General features: G+C 39.0%; 1 protein-coding gene across 1 annotated transcript in view; it reads left to right on the forward strand.

Moving 5' to 3' along the window:
- The first annotated feature begins 5,504 nt into the window (after positions 1 to 5,504).
- Positions 5,505 to 17,596, forward strand: part of LOC111237249 — an 86,521-nt gene continuing 74,429 nt past the window's right edge. Inside the window, exons 1-7 of the mRNA XM_022766268.1 lie at positions 5,505 to 5,531; positions 5,825 to 5,891; positions 6,274 to 6,453; positions 9,278 to 9,382; positions 10,033 to 10,116; positions 15,871 to 16,095; positions 16,375 to 16,472. Coding sequence (XP_022621989.1) covers positions 5,505 to 5,531; positions 5,825 to 5,891; positions 6,274 to 6,453; positions 9,278 to 9,382; positions 10,033 to 10,116; positions 15,871 to 16,095; positions 16,375 to 16,472 — 786 coding nt within the window. The remainder of the gene's footprint in view (positions 5,532 to 5,824; positions 5,892 to 6,273; positions 6,454 to 9,277; positions 9,383 to 10,032; positions 10,117 to 15,870; positions 16,096 to 16,374; positions 16,473 to 17,596) is intronic.

A 17,596-nucleotide genomic window follows, 5' to 3' on the forward strand; every position in this document is an offset into this window, starting at 1 on the left:
AGTGTTGTCTTTCTACTGTTAAACTCTGACCAGAGCTGCTTATTCTAGGCATGTTGTTGTAATTAAATAAGCAAAAAGTTCTGTGGTTTATGGATCAAAAACAAATACATTCGCAAGGAAACACTGAATGGATAATATAGTTGCATGCTGGCTCGTGTTTGCATGGGTGCATTGTTCAATAAGCACATGAGGTAATTTAACAGGCAGTAAACTCATACATGGCTATCTCTTCGGATGGATGCTAACTCCAGCAAGTACATTGTACTTGTAGGACTTAATAGGTTTGTTGCACATACTGTAAAATGTTCGCATATTGCTTTTGACAAAAAGCAGAAAAGTGAGTCAGTATTTTATATGGTTAGCAATAGTGTTGGCAATCTTATTGGTCAGGGAGCCAGTATTTGGCAGGAGGCATGCAGTTTTTACAACTAATGGATGTATTTTTCTCACAGCATCACAATTTTACAGCGTGTATAAAACATTCACTCACTCACGCACGCACGCACGCACACACACACACACACACACACACACACATCTCTATTAGTAACCCAGAAAAACAGTTCAGCAAATTAAAAACAGGAATGTTAGGGTGTCTTTAATTCAATAAAATACACATGTAAAGGAAGTGCTGCAAAGTACCTCTTTATCTAAAAGTATTATCCTTCTTTTGTGTAGTTGATGATAAGCACCATTGGACACAAATAGACACAGCTGGAATTATCGCTAAAGAATTTTTTTTTTTTTTGTGGGCCATGATAAGGTGCATGGATATCCTGTGGTCTTTGCCTAGTTAATGTGTATGGACCGCACACTGGCTCTACTTTCACTGAGTTATTACACCAAGTGTAATTTGAAACAATTACAAAAACATTGGCCCACTTGTTACAACACTCATTTTCCCGCACATAGACAAACCACAGATTCAATAGCTTTACATGTTTTTCAATCACACCCAGTGGAGCAGTGTTCAGTGTGAAAAAGTATAGCATTTCATCCTAGCTTGCATGGTATGGGATAATCTTTCACATTTTGCCTGGGGTTTGTTTTGCGATTTCAGCAGAAACTTGTGCAAGCCATGTGAATTACCATAGGAAAAGATGATAAAAAACCAAATGATATTGTATCAGATATAAATGAATAAACTATTTCAGTGATAAGGGCAAATAATTTATCTGTGATAATAAATGGTGTTTATTGTCCTTTATACTCTGAGATGCATTGCAGAGATAACAGTTTTAAACACACAAGCAGGAGGGAGATAACATAACACTGCTTGGAATTAAGGATTTTGTGCTGCACACTAAGCTATTAAAAGAGCTCTTTTGCAAATTTTAGTTCTAATTACATCAACAAACTTTGAATTATAAGACATGTTTAAAATTGTAGATTAAGTCAATGGCATATTCTACTTGTGCATTTCAGATTCTTGGAAGCAATACAGGTTTATCTTGTTTTGACAGACTTCTTACATATTTTCACACATTATGTTTTGCAGTCTTGCCATTGTTCAGAGATCACGGTCATCCAGTGATGATCTTTTGCAGTTTGCAGAGATGGACACCTTTGGCAGTGTGAGTACAATTTCACTTCTGGCCCTACATATCAGTGTAGCTGAGCACAAGGAGGTCAGGCCATATACCTCCATTTCTCTCTCTCTCACTCTGAAGGTGCCGGTGCAGTCTGACCATTGACATTTAGCATTCCTCTGCGCTGCCTCTGGGTTCTCAATTGGGGATTGAGGGGTGCAGAGGCCAGTGCCTGGTTCTCAAGGGTAAAAACAAAAAGGCTCTTGAAAATCCCAAGGAGTTCCCATGATCCCAGGAAAGACCTTGATCCGACCTGTGTTAGATTTCCATTCCGTGCATTAGGGCAAAAAAAAGTACATATTTGGCTGATTTATTTTGTCTTTTGCACTGGATTTTGGACAGATAATTGCAATGTTTTACTTGACTGGCGCTAAAACATTTGGTATGGTGATTTCGCAATAATAAAAATTTGTAGAAGTTTGGCAGTTTAGTCCATTAAGGTTTTTTTTCATAATTATTCATGGTCTTCACAGACATTTCTTAGTCAGTGCAGAAGCTTGTAGTGACATTTTATGGTGGAAAGTTTTCAAAGTCATTTTTCAAGGTTTTTCCCAGTAACATACATAATCTGTTAGCATCAAAGGAGCACACATGCATAAATAATTGACTAATTCACTTAAAGGGGGCCAGCGTAGATTAATTAAGCTTGAATACTAATTATGTTTTCTGTCTACACCAACTGACGCGGTCGTTGTTTAATAAGAAACTGTTGGGTCAAAATTACTGTGCACGTATAAGGCTGCTCTATAAATTAAGATGGTTTCACATTTTAAGGGTAGAACTGGGCTTTGTATGCCTTTGAAATGAAATGCTAACCTTATCTTTCATAATTTAAATAAAGATGCTTTGTAGATGTTTTCATTATTTTTATGACATTTTATTGAAATGGCCATTTTAATTATTTTGATAGATAAAAGGAGACTTTATAAACATGAAAACAAAATCAACTTTTATGTTTTTATTGATTTAGCAAGGCATTCACTCTCATCTTTATCATGTCTTTTATGATTTCATCACAACCCATTAAGATGTATATTCATTTATATTAAGACATGATTTTATTAGGCTGTCAATATGTGTATACATTCACTCACATTGAAATTTGCCACTATAAGTACCACACCAGAGACAGAGACAAAAACACAAACCTGATATAAGGAATTTTCAAGTACAAATTAGAACTAAAGGAAGAGACAAAACATGTGCAGTGATCACTATGTGAATCTCTTAAGACTCTTGTCATTTCCAGAAGCATTCTTGTCCTTGACTCCTTTGCCTGGTGCAGAGGGTGCTTGTCTGGAAATGGTAGCTTGAAGTAGCTCTCTAAAGACGAGGTTGTCTGCACTCCCCTGGCAAATCGTGCTCACAGGGACAGAGGAAGACAGCTCAAAGCTAGGGCCTTGTTTACAGCAGAGTGGGGAAGAAAACAGGCAGACGTAAATGAGGGTTGACGGTTTCATGAAGCACAATTGGTTGATGGCAGATTCAATGTGACTGGGCTGAACTGGGCGATGATCCGTACAGTATGCAAAATTCACTTTCTAGCTTGTCTGTGCCCACCAGCCCCTAGCAGCAAGCGGTCTTCCCCAAGCCCTTCTAGCTATGCCTGTGAATGCAGCAAGAACTGAACAAGGAATTGTTGTGTTCAATTCCTTTTGACAACAATCACATTTAAAAAAGAAAGAAAGAAAAAAAATCCATGGATTTTTTTGTCACCAGTTATAAATTATTTTTTTCTCATGTTCACATAGTGAAGAAGTACTATGTGTAGATGCCTTCAAATGACAAGAGAATAAACTCAGAGGCTATTCCGTTATGATACTTTATATGTATGTTGTAATATACACAAATTTCTTGGCAGGTGATTTTGATGCGGCACAAAAAATGTAACATGACAATGTGACAGGCACATTTTTTACGAAATCTCAGCCTGCGCTGAGCCAGTTTACATTTCTGCTATCATAGTTCTTAGTTATTAAATGGCCATTTCTTTAAGCTCAAATTCAGCTTATTTCAGAAACCTCTATGATACCTTTCTTCCCTCAGGATTGAATTGTTGTTTATCGTTTTAGAAATGCAACATCTGCTGTTCCATCCAGTTATGGCACATTAAACAACAGTCCTTTTATTACAAGGAGCATGCTGTCAATGTCAGTGGGGTCTAGGGAAAGAGATGAGAACTTGGCATTTTTCTTAGCTCTCTAGACAGAAAGGCTCACATGTGCTGTGTGGATTAGATTTTAGTGACAATGACCCAAAGCATTAGGCCTGGGGTGTATGAAGCTACTGTATTCCTTCTGTGTACTTTCCCTGGTGTGTTTACTAAGCTTTTTTTTCACTGAACTTAAGGCAAAAATTACATTCACAGTAATCAGAGGACTTATTGACATTTGCAGGACATGGAGCTAATTCACTTTGCATACTGCCAGAAATTGTCACTGTCAGAAATGAGACAAAAACAAAAATAGTGCCCAGAGCAGAACTGACATAAACTAATTTAAAAATGTAACAAGGGAAATGACTATAGAAAAATTTTAAGGAAAATAATCTTAGGTAATATTCTTAAAATTTTGACTGATGTTACATGTAACTGTCTGCATTACATGTATGTATTACAGGCAGCTACACATTCTAGATGATTCTGTGCAGCTATTCAGGTGATAAACTAAATACATTTGTTTAGCCTGAGATAAAACTTAATTAAACTATTTACTGTTGAGGGACGTTATTTCAAATGTCTTCATTGAGGTTCAGAACTGACTGTGATGTTCCAATAACAATCAAAATTTTAATACCATATAATGAATGCAAATGTCATGCAGCGTATTTAAATAACTGCTTTAGTTTACAACACAATATTATTTAAGTTTCCTGGTATAATACAAAACAAATGGTGATTGTGCACAATTTTCTTATTAGTAAAGTAACCTGACTAATTTCCCCATATTTGTGCCAGAGAGATTCTCAATTTGCATACTGTATGCAAAACAATATTTGTCTTACAGGAAGGTGTGTAAAGATGAAATAAAAATAGTAAAAAAAAGCACACAGCAACAATCCCCACTGATGCAGCATTTGCCAGTCTCATACTCCACAGTATGAGTGAAATTCAGAAAAACTGATTGGTACCCAGTTGAAAAGAAAATGGTTTTTAAATAAGTTACAATTAGATAAGCATTAATCTCAGTGGTATAAATGAATGTCTTGCTGTAGGGCTTGTTGAATGTAAAAACAGATTTACAAAAACTCCTCATACCAGATTGGTCTGGATGTAGTCCTCCTCTTTTTAATTGCTCTGTCATTTAGAGTTGAAATACTCTCCCCACCCATTCTGTGCCTTGATTTTGTCTTTGAAATTAAATATTGTATACAAATACATGATGTTCATGGGCATGAGCACAGTTCATCATTGAAATCTGCATAAAATGATGCTTAAAAAGCTCCATACGCTTTGAGCTACAGAGCTCTTTTATATGGTGCATTCTTATGTAAACATATCCATAACGAAAACAACTACTTATGCCTTTTTTTTATCAGCTTTCTTATTGTTCTGCTTGTCCGCAGAAATGAGAGAAATGTGGGACTGCAGAGTTTGTTCCACATACTGTTGATTTCAAAGAAACACATACTTGCTTTCATCCATCCCTTCTTCATTTTCTTTCCATTTCATGCTAGTGTAGACCACCTACAACACTATTATATATACTGTACTAGTGTAGGACAATATACAACAACATATATATAGCCTATATATATAATCTTAAGTGAAAATTCTCCAAGCTTTACTAAATGCACGGGACCTGGCATGATGTTATTTAAAGACTATTTTTCTCTCCTTTGAGACTTTTTAGGTTGAGTTCATGTGAATGAAAGTAATGAGGAGTGTTTCTGGATTTACATATTTATTTGAATACCATGTCGGTGTACTCTAATGCAGCCGGTGTAAAAATGCATAATTTTCCAGGAGAGAGTGTTGGTGCCCATTCATTTTAAAAACAAGGAGGAAGTATTTTAATGTGACCTTCATTACACATTCATGTCAACTTTTCTTATCTATTTATGATTAAATTTTTTTCCACTCCTGTTGTTCAATTAGTGCTTGACCCCTTTAGCAGCGATGTAAATTAAATGACATTTCAGTGTCATCCCATATTTAAAATACTGTGTTAGTTGCGGATCATAAATGATGATCTTCATTCTGCAGCTAATTTATTCATTTAACAATTTCCCTCCAGAAGTTACAGCAGAAGGCTTTGCAGCAACCTAAGCAGAAGAAATCCAAGTCGGCTGAATTTCTGATGGGTGAGTCCTGCTTGATGAGTTATTGCTCATAATTTGTGTAAGGATTAATTAACTAATTACAGACAAATGGCTTTGGGCTAAATTTTGCTCTTGCTTGTCAGGGCGCAATTTGTAATTATTTTAATCATTTCTTCTTCTTCTTCTCTTTTTTTCTTCTCCTGCAAGATTCTGATTTAATTTTAACCTAAATGTGTTTTAGTGTCATTTGAGGGGGATGCGCTTGAACATTTTAGGGCACAGAAATCACAAAAAATTTGTTGCTATTATTATATTATATGCCTTTTTTTCTCCTTTTTTTTACAAGTCACATTGACCCAACTGTTGTATAGCCTCATCATGTCACTGTTTGTATTTTTTTTTCATGTTTCTACTTATTTGTCAGGGAAAGAAGAGAGAGCTGCAGTGGTGGGCATAGAAAACCCAGCCTTCGATGGAGAAAGAAGTGCCAAGCTTTCCGTTCCTCCAGTTTGGCTGGGGAGAGAAATTCGAGGTGACAGGCCAGATAGCACCCTTGCAGCTCACCAAAAAAAAATGGAGCTGCAAGCCCCTGCCAAAGAAAGAGGTGAAGCTTCATTCTTCATTAGCCTCAAATTTGTTGACAGTAGATATGTTCCTGATCTAACCTTTCTCTCACTCTCTCGTTCGTTCTCTCTCTCCATTCAAGAGGCCCTTGGTTCCTGCATTCCAAAGCAAGCGTGTCCTAACAAGCAACCCTCGTATAACTTCTTCCTCTGCTGGAGAACGCTTCAGTAGTGGGTGTTCTTTCTCTATCTTGAAGTACCCTCGACACAATCAGCCTTAACACCCACTCTCGGCTACATGCCTTGTGGTGGGCTGGAGTCATAGGAGAGTGCATTTACATATGCTACTATGCTACCAAGCCGATCCGCTGTCTGTGTGGTGTACTCAGAACGCCCCCAAAACACAGCTTAAGGCCAATCAGGCACACCAATATGCCCCCTTATAATTCAGTATGTCAGGGAGAACTCTTGAGGAATGGGATGGTAAATGGTAAAGGATGTGTTCAAGGCTGCAAGCATGCCAGTTTTCTCAGGGATGAGTCACATGTTAGATGCTTGTTTTAATGTGGTTTATTTTGCTTTTGCTGTGCATGGCGAGTAATTATTATCAGCTATTTCCATGCACAAAAGGTAGGGTTACACTTGGTGTGTGGAACTGGCTAACATATGAACAAAAATGACGCACCATAAACTCACATGATGTGGACAAATAATGTTAAATCTGAACAAGTAATCAATAAAACTCTAACTGGCTGAAAATTATCATTCTAAACTCAGTTTAGCATGGTAATCAACCCCTGCAGAAGCCATCATCTTTGCTTTTTTGTGCTTTTCACCCTTATATTTAATTTGGTGTTGAAAACGCTGACCAGTACATAGCAAATGTCAAGTTGCAAACATAAGAGACAGTGGTCTGCGCTGTCTGGCTGTCTGGTTTGAGGAGTTTAGAGAGATGTTGTAACTTTCTATTGTTAAACTATAGATAACTGAGACTAATACTGGAGCTGGACAAGGGGATCAGACACTATCTTGCTCACTCCTTTACATTGACTGTCTATAAGTGATGCATTGTCAGCTTCCTCTTTCCTCTTTCCGTCCCTCCTCTTTCCATTTCCAAGTCAGTGAAAAGCTTTTTTCAACATCAGGTACATTTATCCACTATTTTGAACATATATTGTCATATATTTGAGATTAGGTGAGATAAATTGCTGATTTTATTTTTTTCTCTTTTGTTCTATTGACTAGAAATGAAAATCAAGCCAGATGCCATACTCTATTACTTATGTACTATTGACAGGGCTGTCTCAAGTAGAGTTGCAGCTTCTCATCACATGCATATCTCGAAGAGTATTGTATACATTTATCACACACTGTGTTTTATAGGTTTATAACTTCATTTCTTTGTGGTAATTGTGCAAATATGATATGTACATAAACAAACTATAAATCACAAGAAGCAAAATTGGCCCCACAAAAAACACTTTTTTTATTGTGCGGTGTGAATAGGCACTATGTAACTTGTGTGCCTTTATTAGCAGATCACAACAATGGTTCCTGTTTTTGACACTTCTATTTGCCCTTTACCAAAATCTTTCATATCTCTCATTCTCTACTAAGACCAACTCTGACCGGCAAGAAGTGCTTTTATTGATATTGTTCATGTAAGAACAGAGAATTTATATTTTCATTAGAGAGATGAACTGGAGGATAGCCAGACTATTTAGGTAAATCACAGATATGATTCAAAAGGCGATCCACGAAGCTACCACCATTATGCAAATTTGTGTTTGAAAAAAGGGTTTCATAACCTCAGAGCTATTTGCGCAGAAATTGTTCAAACTCTCTGTTAACGATGTAGAGGGATTTAACGTGAATTTCACAGTCAATTTATGGTGCCATTGAGGAGTCATACGGCTGCTCCTTGTTTAATAAGGATTTCAGTCTGACTTAAAGTAAGGACAGAGTGTGAAAACCTCATGGAGATATTTCATGTGAGCACGAAAGAATCACAGTGAGTTTTTTTGGGTAGTGGCCTAGTGGACCAGGGGTGATCCTATGCAAACACACTTACTTGCATTTTCATGCATCCAAGCACCAATACCCTCAGACATCTATAAAGGCAATCCTTGTGTGGAATATATAACATGATTTAATGCACCATGCATTTTTTTGCCCCACAACCTGAGAAATACAAGTAAAGCAATTTAGATTGGAGTGAAATATTCAAGGCCTGTAATGAGTATGATTTGGGGTTAAGAAAGCTGCTTGGTGGCCCTGGAGCCATTGGATTCCCATAAACTCTGTGGAGCAGACTTGATACCCATAGGTCAGTGATTGCTAATAAGAAGTCAATGAGACATGGGCTCAGGTTATTTTCCTTTGGATCAGCTCCTCCAAACTTGCCCAGTCCTCCAGGCCACTGACCTTAGAGTATTTAGAAGGTATTGTCTTTGAAATTCCAGGTACTTTTGAGCTCGTAGACTTTCTCATTAGTTCCTTTTGAACACGGCAAACATATGGCGATCGTATTTAAGAGACTGCCTGCCGTGACCTTTTGCAGCATGCTAATTAGGCCCCAGAGCACCGCAGGCCATGGAGAGGCGTACTGAGAAACCCAGCAGTCTCTTTCCCAGTTCTCTCTCTCTGCCTCTGTACTCCTGTCTCATCTTAGCTCTGCCTTATCTGGTAGCAGCCGCTGCCCCTGCCCTTCGACAGAGTGGGTTTCAAAATTAACATTTTGCTTCATGTGCTTCTAATAACCACTAACCTGAACCTGTACAACTCCCCTCTTCCTTTCCCCACCCCACCCCCACCTACTCCCAACCCCTGTTCCTCTCATTCTCTCTCCTGTCGCACTTTACACAGGAGATGAACGTGCCCAAAATTACTTTGACCCGTCACCGGCACAGCAGACAGACCCAAGACATTGCAGGATGGCTGGGGTCAGCACCGAAGATGAGCTGGAATTAAGTATGCCATTCTCTGTCATAATAGTTCTCCTCGGTTCATTAAAGTGAGGTGAGAGAGATCACTGGTAGCAGACCATTTGAGACAGCAGGACAGTCTGTGTAAATACACCAAGTCTAGTGATGATGGCATCACTAGATTGGCTACCCAACTTGCTTGTCATTGTCGAAGGTTACGTATCATTGGTCAGTTTTTATTTCACCATGGCATATCTTCTCCCCTGTCAAGTGATACCATAGAGCCATATCAATAGTTTGCAGCCCCATCCAAATGTAGGGCTATAAAAAAATGAGCTCTTGGGAGCCAAGTAATATGCATGTTATAATGAAACATGGCTGTTAATGGAGAAGCCATTTCACCTGTATCTTTTGGATATCATTGCCATGTAATATCAAAGGATTCGCCAAACCAAATCTCATCACATGATGACAGGCCATCTAACAGGCATTTTAATGCTCCTATTTCATTACTTCTCTGCATACACTTGATTTTCACCCCTCTCCAGCCAAGACTAATATGTCTGGTTTGTATGTTAAGATGTGGTTTAGATTGACTTGTATGATAAGTAGGAAGTAATTCTGAAGCACACAAATGCATGTAATTTTCCAGCACCAATGAAGGTGTATGCATTTTATAATTGTTTTAATCTGTAGCAATATTAAATGCAGATGAAAACAGACTGTATCAAAAAATGGCAACACTGCTGGATGAGGACAACACCTCCATAGATGTGCCTGGTATGTATTCTCATATTAATGCACTACTGTATCTTATTATTTTGGAAGCAGTTTGTTTGTTGGCTCTAATGTAAATAGCATAGATAGGTATTTTACAGCTTTAATGAAGTACAGTTACTTTACCATTACATTACAGAACTTTAATTTAGAGTAATTAAAATTTGAGACATATAAAGTGCATTTAATCCCATGTGATCACCATTCTATTGATATGCCCTAACTTTATTTTCCTGTCAAGACCATGTGTTTACATATGGTAAAAAAAATTATATGATTTGAAGTAACATTTCTGTTCATTTTATTATCACACTTCAGAACCACTTTTGTCTTTTAATTCACACAGTGATGTATCAATAAAAACGTTATCTTTTAACATCAACATCAACTAAATTACCAAAGTTACCAAACTTGAACCAGTTAGCACAGTAATAACAACAGTGCCACTGAGGACTGCAAGTCTTTAGGTACAGTGTCTTTAAGAAAAGCTCAAGACAGTGAAATAATATACAACCCAAACAAAGATACGATGCTACATTTTCACCGAAAGCCGCACTAACATGGAACAAAGAATGAGACTAGAAACGAACCCTCGCAGTCAGTAGTCAGGGCTTTCCAAGCACAACTATTGTCTCACAGTAGGCGTGCCTTTTCTCATTAGCTCAGTTTCATTTAAATATGTCGCCAACCAGGCAACATTGAGGTGGTTTAAGATTAGCATTGTTCTGGGTGAAGACAGTTGCACCAGATCCTGTTGACATGACGCACATTTCCCTTGTAATTCCAGTGCACAAGTGATGGGTTTAGGCCCGCTTCAACATGGTGGAATTTAGCCGACTCGTATTATTTGCCATTGTCTTGGATTTAGCTGTACCACTGAGATTAGCAACCCCATCCATTGTCTTTGAATGTTCATGAAATCCCACAGAAAAAGTAAAGAGGCTCTTGGATTAACTGTTCTTCCATGCAATAGGCTGAGAGACAGGGAAGGAACGAGAGAGAGAGAGCTCTTACTTCTGTAATGTTGGAGTCCAACTGTGATGACTGCCAGTTAGTGCTTCACCAAGCTACAACAGAATTCAAGACAATCACCTTGTGCTGTTGTATGGATGCCTCCCACTGGTGTAGGCTGCAAGTCTTCTTTGCAGCTGTAGAACGAGCTCAGTATATGTCAGTATTGATCCTGACATTTTTTGACTGCTTCTCATGCTTTTGTCTTTGTTTTTACAGCCTGCCACAAAGCACCATACACATTTCACAAGAAGAGAGCATGAATAAGACAACATATTAATGAAATGGACAGTGGCCAGTGATGTAGACATTTTTTTCTTAAAGAAAATCCTGGAGAAATCCCTTGTCTGTCAGTCTAAGATCTTCAACTCCTCCTTTTTATCTCGACGCATTCTATTGCTTTGGCTTGGAGATGAAAGACCACAGAACTGGTATTCTCTTCATTTTCATTCTTTGTAAGGCGTTAGGCACTGATATCATCTTATATGTGAAAAGCATTAGGCAGTGATAACAGCTCTGGCTGTTACACATACTGGACTGCACACGATGAATACACAGATGCTCAAAGAATACCTAAATGCTTTCTGTTAAAACTGTTAAGACACACAGCAAGCATGTTAGCTACAGTTGATAATGCTTCTCTGCTTTCAGGAACAAATACTAGGTTACTAACAAGAAACTAGTTCACATACTGTGCAGATGGAAACTTGGGTTGAAGAGTAAAAACTGAACTGTCTTGTGTGAAGAAAATAAAATATTCTAACATTTTTTACTAAAATAGCAGCGACCATTTAAAACACTTTGTTCATCCAACTCTGTCTCCTGAAATAATTAATTTCTATACAACTAAACTGCAACAGCAAATACCTTTTGTCAGAAATGTAATTGCAAGTGGATTCTGTTTTACATTACGGCAAGAAACGTGGTCAATTTTGATACTTGGCAAGTTGCATATATTATTGAACAGTAAAATGTATACAGACATTGTATTTGTAATCGGTCAGAATATCTTGCAGTACAAGATCCATTTGTAAACAGCATTATTACCTCCACCAAGGTCGTTATGTTTTCACCCATGTCCGTTTATTTGTCAGCAGGATTATGCAAAAGGAACTGAACCGATTTGCACTGAACTTGGTGGAGCCATGGGCTAGGGAAGAACTCATTAAAATCCAGATCATTTACTATGAATTTGATTTTTTTTCTCTCTGAAGTCTGGTGTATGTTGTTTCTCATTGGCCTTGGCAGAGGTCTGCAGTCTCTGAGTGCCCTTCTAGTTAAACTTCTTTATGGCTATGTTCAGGCACCCACAGCACTTGTTTAATATTAGAGGAAAAATGTGGTGGGGTTTCCTCATCCTAATCTGGAGTGCTTTTATTTCCTAAACCTACTGACAGACAGGACCCGGGATGCAAACCCCAGTCTCAGCCATGCGCCTTGTATTCTATCCACAACAACCATTAGTGCACTGTAGTGCTTCAGTCATTCAAAAAATATGTTTCCTCTAAATATAATATAGACAGTGACTATGTTTCTACAACATGTTTTTGTTGTTGCAGTTTAGTTGTATAAAAATTTAATTTCTAGGAGACAGGTTGTATCTTAGATAGTAATATGCAAAAAGAAAGGCTGCTACATCTTCCTGTGATTCCTTGCATGGATTAGATATCTACATTTCTGCAGCATCAGTTCAACCTGTACCCTGATCTACATCTGCTCTTAACTTTATTAGCAAAAAAAGCAAAGGAGGCTAATGGGGTCATTCTCTCATTAGCATGTAGAACAATAGGTACCAATTTATGTTTCTGTGTTAGGTGACCCATCCCCATGCCCAAGATAAACTCAAACCATAGCCTGCATGCCTTGGTGCTATACAGAAAAGGTAGTCAAATGAACACATTTCAGCACCATAGGAAATTAATAGCGACAACCAATAACATACACACACACAGAGTGATTGGAGAACAAAAATTTAACTAACGATACACAACATGAAACGCAAGGAAAGTAATAATCACTACCACCACAAGTATTCAGTAAAGAGGCACACATGAACAAAAATCATAGACCAAGTGCACAATCCAAGCCTAACAAGTTATAATAGGCAATGTTGTTACACACTGAAAGAAAGCATACCAACCCACACTGTAAAATACAGTCAATTAACCATCAACACCAACACATAGGGCCCACATAGCCCATATGGCTACATATTCTTTTTCTTTTTTTTTCACTCGCCATTGACGTTACTTCTTTACAGGGAAAGTGCCCTTGTAGCTGTGTGCTTGATGTATTCATCTGCGATTACATCCAGGTTCCTATTTCGTGATATATTCTTGTGACAGTTCAATACAGCAGCATGGTTCAGTCTTGCCTGTCCCATTGTGGACCAGAGATCTTAAAATTACCTTTCTGAACTTCAGGATGTTACACGCAAATTTTACATGTTAAATGCAAATTTCACTAGTTTGGTGATCTCTGGCACATGGTCCTCAAGTGCTCTCCCTGATCACCTCTCAGGAAGTCCACTACATCTTGAAAGAATAGTTAGACAAACTCTTCATCACTTTTGCTACATCCATACACATAATGCAGTGAGTCTGCATGATATTTTTGCAGTCGCCCTTTTCAGTCATACAATCCTCACCATCTTGCATGTGTTTGAATGCAGAAGGAATAAATCTGTAATCCAGGGATTCTGATGCTTTCTCCGTGATAACAAAATACTGCTATTGTGCCTGGTGTTTGAAAGCTGTGTGGCAACACACCTCCATCTTCCAATCAATGGGGCATTTTTCTTGGTCTTGGCACATCGGCTCTCCATGGGTTGTGCTGCTGAAGTAGTGTTTTCCCAAAATTCTTGGAATCTTTCTTCACAAAGGTACTTTATGGCTTCTCTGAGCATGTCAACTATCTGTCTAGCTGTAGGTGCAACTGGCTCTTTTGGAGTGCAACATTGACTGTGTCCATGCAAGAAAAGAATTTCAGCATGAGTTTCAATGAGAAAAAAGAGATAAAGTCCTGCTGGTGCAAAAGCCGACCACTAGCTTTATTGCTTGTGTCACCTCTGTCCTTTAAACTCAGGTCCTCAAGAAATTCCAGTAGTGTGTTGTAGTTTGCAGCAATGGATTGTAAAGAGGCCTTTGACACAGTCTAGTGTGTCTGGCACAGAGATCTTGAAAGATGGCAATTCTTTGCCATTTAAACTCTTGGACCCAAGTGAGTTGCTTTGGGGAATTTCTGATGCATGCTATCATGTTTTGGGCAACATATGCACAACCAAAATCAAAACATGTAGGCCTATAGTCTAATGGGTGTATTGTTCTTTTTTTTCTTATAAAATCCAAAAAGAGTTCTTCTGGCTCCAGATTTTTCACCACAAAAAGTAAGCAGACAGACACCTGCTCTTTTACTGTAATGTTAGCTGTCTCGTCCATACTCACAGAGAAAAACTCAGCACACTTTATTTCTTCAATCAGCATTCTCAGCACATCATGGGAAAATAATTGATAATGATGCTCTTCTTACGAGCCAGCCATGACTATAACTCTGGGATATCTTTAGCTCGCAACTGGGTCAAATTGGACTCCTCATTTGTTTTTACTCGAATGGACAATCCCTGACACAAAAGATATTGGACAGAGGATAGAATTGTCAACAAAGCTACTCTGGCATCAGCCATCTGTTTTTGCGTACTGGCAGAAATAGAAGCGGCAACATTTACACCCACATTAGCAATGCTTATTGCAGCTCGATGCAGAGTTAACTTTTCGTGGAATCAGATTTTTCATGTGTTGTTGATGGAGGGGGGGGGGGGGGGGGGGGGGGGGGGGGGGGGGGGGGGGGGGGGGGGGGGGGGGGGGGGGGGGGGGGGGGGGGGGGGGGGGGGGGGGGGGGGGGGGGGGGGGGGGGGGGGGGGGGGGGGGGGGGGGGGGGGGGGGGACTCGTGTCTTTACTGTCCTGCAAGCTTCACAGAATACTTTGTTTTTTGTTGTGTTATAGGCTATCCATGGGAATTTTATTTTCCAGTTAGCTTGATTTGTCCGTCCCTTCTTTTGTCCAGCTTTGCTGCTGTGGTTTTTGTCCATTTTATAGAGGCAAAATCTCTCTGGTCAAAATAAGTTTCCAGTCAGCCTTGCCCTGTATTGGTGTTTAATTTGACTACGCTATACCGTGCTCATGCAGTGTGTCTGTCAGGTGGAGTGTGGTAAATGCTAGATTGCATCAGATTGGTGGTTAGAGTAGGGGCAGGGGCCTGACAGTGAAACAACAACCACAGCGTTGTCTCCATGGCTGATCCAGTCAAGCAACCATAGTGTTTGGGTTATCATATCAATGTAAATTTGGCACCAATGTTACGCTCCAGCACATGAGTCTTGGCATTCTCCATGGGTGTTCGAGTTTGGAAGCATCCATGGTATTAGTGCCTACGTGTAGAACTACAGTTTTGTTTCAGTTTGAATACATTAAAAACATGATCTGATTTATAAAAAATCCCTAAGAGTGTAACTATGATACTTCGTTTACATCATATGTTTGAGTGAGTTACTGTTTCAGAGTACCTTGTCCACTTGCATTTATGTCTTTATATACATATACAAATTGGTGTGTGTGTGGCTGTGTCTGGATGTGCTAAGTATATGCAGCCATCAGCATGTGTATGCATGCTCTGATGTTTATGTGTGCTGATTCATGTGTGTGTCTGTGTGTGTGTCTGTGCATGCCCACTGATGCGTATCTCTCCAGGTACGTTGCAAGCCTCCAGGGATGAGGAGGTGTTGGAGGTGAAGACGGGTGATCCGGTGCTTCAACAGCGACTGCTGCTCCACGGTGGTGGTCATGCCTCGGGCTCCAGGCCCTCCCAGGCCCATACCATTGCCAAAACCCAGGAAGAGGCTAGTGCTGGGCTGGGAGGAGAAGGTGGATTTGAAGCAGGGAGGATGGTAATGGGCAGAGAGAGCACTGTAAAAAGTAATGCTATCCTTTTATTTGATTTTGTATTATGTGGAGAGGCATTATGTTAGTTTTGTCAGTATTGAATTTCACTTTTAAATTTCGTATGATACTGTGAAATGTATTTGCTTTGCGCATAAATAATATAGAATCAATCATTAAAGCTAAGGAATTGTTCCAGGAAGTTAATAACATTTTTTGTCTGTTGGTGAATAGACAAAACATTTTTGTATAATACTGCAGTTATTCTTGATAAACATTTGAACATTTTTGATGCCACTGTGTTACTTCTTGCAGTGAGGATAGCTGAGGAGGTGATCCCCCACTACGCCCAGCAGCTGAGGGAGCGTGTTCAGCCTGACATGATCACGCTTGGCAGCCTTTCACTGCAGCAGGTCAGGGCTACAAAGAGGAATATCTGTGTCATCATTGCATACTCACCAGCACATCAGCCATGTCCATTATGCTGTGTATCACTGGCTTTGGCTAATGGACCTAGAGTGCGTTCATGTCTGTGTGTACATTTATCTGTTTTTGTCTGTTCAGAAGGCAATGTGTCTATGTGTTTTACTGACTTGGCTTCCTAATTTTCTTTCTCTTTCCTCCCATATTTGCTTCTTTGCTCTACTTTTTGTCCCTAACCTTATTTCTCCTCCATTAACTTGACACAAGTTCTGCATTTCATTTTCAGTACTCAAGGTCGCAATCTCAGCTGAATGCACTCTTGTGAAATTAGTTTTCATCCAACATGCATTCAAGGTATTTCAGAGTTTATATAACTCACTCATCCTCACCTCAAAAATCAGTGCATGGATTTCGATACAGAACTCCATGATCTAAGGATATCCTCACATAATTTATTTATTTGTGGAGACATTTCTCTTCTGTCTTTGAACTTTGTTTTGCATTTGTTTCTGACAGAAGCTGAATTTTTTTCATTCTTTACTAATTTTGTGGTCTTTTCAGGAAAAATAGAGCGTGACTACCTTTTTTTCCAGCTGGGGAGTAGGGATTTTGCGAACTAGCATTAAGATATGAAGCTTCTTTCAAAACAAGTGTTTGTATTCCATCAGTCAGAAAAAGAAATGGGAGTGGATACAAGAAGATGGGGGTTCCATTGTGTTGGCAAATCTAGATTGCAGAGAAACCCAAACATTAACGCATGTGTACACAGAATACAGAACTTCTATCCACTGTATTTATAGTTATAATCTCACTTGAAAGGAGAGTAGGAGTATCAAATTATATGAATAGGAAGTAAACTTAATTGGGAAAAAATGGTTCAGCAATGTCTTACCCTCAATTGGAAACCACAGCAACAGTTGACTCATTCTCTCTCACTGGATAATCAGTGGCATCTACTGTGTACTGTATCAGTATTGGGATCAGTGTTATCTTATTCTGTCACAATATGTGTGCGCTCTCCTACTGTTTCCACACCCACCTCCCATTGAAAACACATTATCCACCAGAGATTTCACATCTATTTTAAAAATAATAGTGTTTTTCTTCTTTCTCT

This window comes from Seriola dumerili, unplaced genomic scaffold (genome assembly GCF_002260705.1).
Source record: "Seriola dumerili isolate Sdu_G_001 unplaced genomic scaffold, Sdu_1.0 BDQW01000822.1, whole genome shotgun sequence".
Taxonomy (NCBI): domain Eukaryota; kingdom Metazoa; phylum Chordata; class Actinopteri; order Carangiformes; family Carangidae; genus Seriola; species Seriola dumerili.